We start from the raw sequence: 6,000 nt of genomic DNA, 5'->3' as shown, positions 1-6,000 counted from the left end.
ATGAAAGGAAAGACTGATTTAAGTACATTAAAATTTTTTCTATGGTATAAATATTACAAAATAAAATAAAATGTATTATAAAATTTCAATAGTTAAAATGTTGTGTTACTGGCAATATCATCCGGCAGATTGGTAGCATAGAATACCCAAGTCTAATATGGTCTAGAGCCATGTATATTTAACAATTTAGTATATATTAAAGATGAATATTCCAAACTGTGTTTAATCTATTGTTCAATAAATGATATTGAAGAAGTGGCCAATTACTTGGGAAAAGATAAAGGTAGATTCCTACTTTATATTTTATATCAAAATAAATAATTGTATTTAAAGATTTCTGCATAAATAATTAATCTTATAAAAATACTAACAGAAAAATATAGCTGAATATGTGCATTTGACTGCTAACCAGAAGGCTGGCAGTTCAAACCCAGCAGCTGCTTCTTGGAAGGAAGACTGGGCAATCTACTTCCATAGAGATCCAGCCTGGGAAACCCAAAGAGGGGTCACTATGAGTCAAATTGACTTGACGGCAGTGAGGTTTTTTTTTTTTTTTGGCATGTACATATGTACATATGTGCACATGTGCACACACACAAACTTATATATAAGTTTTGAGCAGATAGGTTATATATATATTATTTGTGAGGGGAAGATAGAGAAGGGTTTCCTATGAGTGACATCAATGGCTTAACCCATGAAAGAAAAGACTGATTTAAATACATGAAAATTTTTTTCTATGGTATAAATATTACAATAAGAAAAGTGAAAATGAAAACTACTATTTCATAATTTAAATGGTACGATAGTTATGGAATGGTTTACATAATATGAACACAATTTTCTAATAATACACTCATACACACACACACATGCACAGAGCACATATGTGTATAAAGGAACACTTTGAAACGATAGAATCTAAAATGTTACTGGTATTTGTACCTAAATGCTGAAATTTGAGTGACTTTATTTGTATGCTTCTCAGTCTTTTCTAAGTGTTCTACAGTGAGTATGGATTACTCCATATAAAATAAAGAAATATAGTAGAAAAATTCATGGAATGACAAATGAATTTAAAATGTACTGAGTTAAGCTGAGGTTTTTTCTATATTTTTTGAAAAGATAACACTTACTATGCTTTTCTTTGTTGTTTATTAGGGTGAAGAAGGTGACCAGGGAGAACTGGGAGAAGTTGGAGCTCAAGGACCTCCGGTAAAGTATTTTTTAAAGAATATTTAACTGGAATGTAAAATCAGCCTTTTTTTTCATGAGTCTTATAATATTTTCAATTTAGCATTTGGATTAATAGCATTACATTCACATGACAGTCTCTATTTTTCCACCAAGCAAGCTTTGGGAGATTTTCATAATTTTAAAATAGGAGAAGTTTCCCATTGTACATTCAAGCATTTGAAAATTTCTACCTATAATTACATATATCTATTTACTAAATTCTTGAACCAGGCAATCTGAAAGTAAATATTGAGCACAAGAGGATATATAAATCTTTTTTTGTTCTATAGTACTATCATGTAATAGGAGAAAATTTTGTGTACCCTAAATATGCAGTTTTAGCATCCATTGAATTAATGTAGCTTATGCCAGTATGCAGTTGTAATTAGAGCCATTTAAATTGTGTATAATCATGCCTCTTAATAAAATATTAGTCCTTTGTGCTTTGCCATACTGCTGCAATAATATATACAGTAAACTAATTTGGGACATCAGAGTACTTCAATTTAAAATATTTGTTCAGTCAGAATTTACATTATTTTTATACTATATGAAAGTGGAATTGTTAAACCTTTTTTGTTGTTGTTGTCAAAATGAATAATAATAATGATGGGAATAATTGTTGTTGAATATCCATTTCTGCTAGTCAAGGTATGGACCATATAAAAGACAAGCTCAGATCCTATTCTCAGAAACTGAAGAGTTGGGGAAAATAAATATGCAGTACCCTTGAGTTGCTCTGCTCTTTCCCATACAGTGCGACCTTTAAAAAAGTGTTCAGAGAACTTTGAAGATTAAGGTTTATTTAGAGCTTAGGCGAAATCAGGGTAAAAGAAGTAAGTTACAGAATCTGGAAGAAATGGTCCCTGCTTTTAAACTGTGTGTGAACTTTTAGGTGCTTGTTCAGGGTGCTTATTCCCGAAGCTTGTCTTCCCTGAACCTTTAGATATGAGTCAGTAAGGAGCTGGACACTATTTGAATAGTGGGAGATAATGATAAACACTGGCAGGAACCAGTGTTATTTTTTAAGTGATGAAAATTTGGTAGGAGCTTAAATTATTTTTTAAGCCATTCCTAAAGACCTTCAGGACAGGATTTTGCAATTAACATTTTAAAAAATATTTTCATGGACTAAGGATCTATATTGGAAATTACATAGCTCATATGGTCTACTGGGGGATATTTGTTAGTGCTTACTGACCTCCTGGTGTTTGGGAGTGGGTATATCAAAATGGTTCTGCAAAATTTACTGATTTTTACTTTTTAAGTATACATGCACTTATAAGGAGCGCGGGTGGAGCAACAGTTAAAGTGCTTGACTGCTAATCGAAAGATCAGTGGTTCAAAACTACTGGTGGTTCTGTGGGACAAAGATGTGGCAGTCTGCTTTTGTAAAGATTAGGCTTGGAAACCCTGTGGGGCAGTTCTAATCTGTTATTTAGAGTCACTATGAGTCAGAATTGACTTGATAACAACAGAGTTTATAAAGTAAAGCACAAATTTTTAAAAATGTGCTTCTGGGAACATTTGTATGTAAGCTCTGTCCTTCAAAGTAGTGACTTGAGAAACTATGCATGATGTTCTTATGTCATTGCTATTAACCCAAATATTTTTAGAAGTCTTCTTGTAGAATTACCTTCTGAATCAGTAAATGAACTACACACACAAAAAAAGATAAATGAACTACACAAAGAAGAGCAGCTTTAGTCTGATATGGCCACTTTTCACTTTTTATTCTAATTGGATATCCTAAGCTGGATAACCCTGAACATTAAAATTTCTAGTGGTTCCTGATTGCTTTACACATAATTTGTGACTGACCTGCTTCAACAGTTGGTTATTGAATTGCCTTCTTTTTCTCCTTGCAAAGAACATGAAGGAACTAACAAGCCTAGAGCTACTTTATCTTAATTCAACGTGGACAATTAGCAAGTTGTCCAGCAGTATCTATTCTTCTTTCTGATGGAGTATTCACCTGCCGCTTCTCCCAAAAGAGAACCCACGCTCACCCTTTATAGGATCCATTTCTGAAGCCCTACAGCTGGGGAGCCTGAGTGTCAAGAATGGTGGAATGTCAGTATTGAAAGGGATTCTAGAAATTGCACTTGTGTCCTGCAATTTTGATGATTATCCATTTGGTGCCTGGGATGAAATGAGATGAGTTCTTACTGCTCTAGATTGGAATTCATAAAGTTGGAATGGATAGTGACTACAAGTGGTTGATGTAGACTACAGCTTTATTTATAAGTCATAAGCTTTTGTGAGCTAACTTGGGAACCTAATTGTCATTGATGGCAAAGGTAGGGAAAAGTTATTCCAAGGTATAAAGTCACCAAGTTATGAATGATGAAAAAGGTGGGAATGGTAGTGTAATTTGTGTATGTGCTTTAAAAGATAAATCAAATACATGATCACAATCTCTCTTATGCTAATGATACGTTTTTGTTATCAATAAGTGAGTCAACTCCAGGTTTGTACAAGTCTTTAGATGTTTTAAAAAGGATTTTACTGTCAAAAGAATTCATGTTGGACTTTTTTTTTTTTTTTCTAAAGTAGAAGAGTTTGTTTAGTATTGATGTTTCCTAAGAAGCTCTGATAGCACAGCACCTAAGGCACTTGACTGCTAACCAGGAGGCTGGCGGTTCAAACCCACCAGCCACTCCATGGAAGGAAGGTTGGGGAATCTACTTCTGTTGTGATACTGCCTCAGAGACCCAAGCAGGGGTTGCTATGAGTCACGTCTGACTAAACAGCACATAACAACAACAACGTTTCCCAGTGTTATTTTACTTATGTTTTGTTCTTCTTCTGATCAGCTTTGGTGATGAGATATGACTATGTATTTCAACTAAAATAATTCACTTTTTTTTTAAAATGTTTCTAGGGAGCTCAAGGTCTGAGAGGCATCACTGGCATAGTTGGTGCCAAAGGAGAAAAAGTAAGTGGATGACTATGATAATATAATACACAAATATATTAAGTATTTGAATTTTTGTCCATGTAAAAATAGCTTCTCAACAACTCTTTTTTTTCCCGATATTTTGTCGGTATGTGTGGTTCAGTTCTTGTGTTTCTGCCAAAAGCACAGATGATAGAAATGAGGCGTTCACATGATATTTGCCATGTATTATATATTTTAAATTATCTTGGGTAAATTAGAGTAAGTTGGGTTGTTATATTTTATCTCTTCTAGTTAGCATTGCTAATGACTTTTATTTGATTAACATAGAAAATCCTTTAGTCAGGCCCACAGTGCCTGGAGTGCATCTGGCCAAGGAAGGTAATGAGAGGAGAGAATGGAAAAGAAGATGTGAAGAAGGTGGGATACCCCTAATGACACTGGGGCCATCCATGCTTACCTTCCAACTTGATTGCTGAGCCCTAAACTTGACAGGGGTAATACACATGTGGCTAGAGTATATCAACCCACCCTAAGTCTAGTCTCAGAGATTAATGTAGCACTTCCACAAAGATGCACTGTGCAAGAAGCTGGAAAGATTCAAAGAAGCTTAAGACCTGGTCTTTATTGTCAGCAAGTTTGTTGTTTATTGGGAGAGACAAACAAATAAATCACTACCTATAATGCAAGCAGGAAAGAGACAAATCTCAGGGCAAGTAGTATAAGGGAGTACAGATGACTGGCTAATCTTGATTGAGGAAATTGGGAGGATTTATGGAGGAGGAAATGTCAGAAGGACGCTTAGCCTGGAAGGATGAGGAATGTTGCTCTTGGTGGAGGATGATGGGAAGATAATGGTTGAATGAGTATCATAAGCAAAACTGTGGAAACCTGAATACTTATGATACTTTCTGATTTGTTTTACAGTGTGTGTGTGTGTGTAGGGGTATGTCTAAATTTCTCTGTCATATTTTAAGAAAACGGTTACCACTTCTTAGAATGTGTGTTAGGAAAGCAATTTGTATGGCCCAGAAAACAAAACATTGTCTTTACTCACCATAACCTCTGACTCTGCCCTCATTCTTATCAGAGACTCTGTATAATTTGTGCCAGCCCTACATAGGACATAGCATTTCATTAACAAATAAATAAGAATAACTTGTATACTGTAGGTGCTCAGTAAATGAAATTAAATCTTTTTTTGAAGAGGTGCACATTTCAGTGAATTGAAGCCCTGGCTTGTTTACCATTCTTTCCTTCAGCTTCAGTTTTCTCAGACTCTTTGTCTGTTATAGTTATTTTTATTCTACCTGCTATCCTCTCCCATCTTCTCTAGGCTATTTCTTTTCTTATAAGCATATTAGATTTATTCATATTTCTAGATTCACGTTATCTTCAATAACATTCTGTGTATATCTATTCCTTTATTAAATAATAAATCCCATTTATTTTGAAACTGCTGGTACACAGGCCTTCACTTTTTCTGGGTTTAAATCATCCCCTAAAAGATATGACTCCTTAGTTTGAAACCAATTACTATTCTTGATAGACTCTTTATTTGAGATATTTTTCTACTTGGTACTTTTCAAAATTTCTCATTTCCTCTGATTTCTGTCAAATTGCTTTTTGGGGATTGGTGGAAACCCAACCTCTTCTTGTGAACTCAGACCCATGTACTAGTTACCTAGTAACAGTGATGTAAGTCTGAGCTTGTGCTGAACAGCAATAAGAGAGAGTGAGTGCATCAAAGAGATTTCTATAATGAAAAGACTGGGCTCTGCTCACGTAGCACAAGGTGAAAGATGAATTCAAGGTCTTTTTCAGGTCTTCCAAATCTCTTCTTCCCTAGTGAATTGTAGGATGCC

At 34.7% G+C, this 6,000-nt stretch overlaps 1 protein-coding gene across 1 annotated transcript in view; it reads left to right on the top strand.

Moving 5' to 3' along the window:
* COL9A1 (collagen type IX alpha 1 chain) overlaps positions 1-6,000 on the top strand; it is a 116,647-nt gene that overhangs the window by 59,246 nt on the left and 51,401 nt on the right. Inside the window, 2 exon segments of the mRNA XM_042781563.1 lie at positions 1,162-1,215; positions 4,121-4,174. Of these exon segments, the coding sequence (XP_042637497.1) occupies positions 1,162-1,215; positions 4,121-4,174 (108 nt within the window).

Source organism: Orycteropus afer, unplaced genomic scaffold, assembly GCF_000298275.1.
Source record: "Orycteropus afer afer isolate SDZICR_OR568_19922 unplaced genomic scaffold, OryAfe1.0 scaffold00133, whole genome shotgun sequence".
Lineage (NCBI taxonomy): Eukaryota > Metazoa > Chordata > Mammalia > Tubulidentata > Orycteropodidae > Orycteropus > Orycteropus afer.
This window is presented reverse-complemented; position numbering and strand designations above follow the sequence as displayed.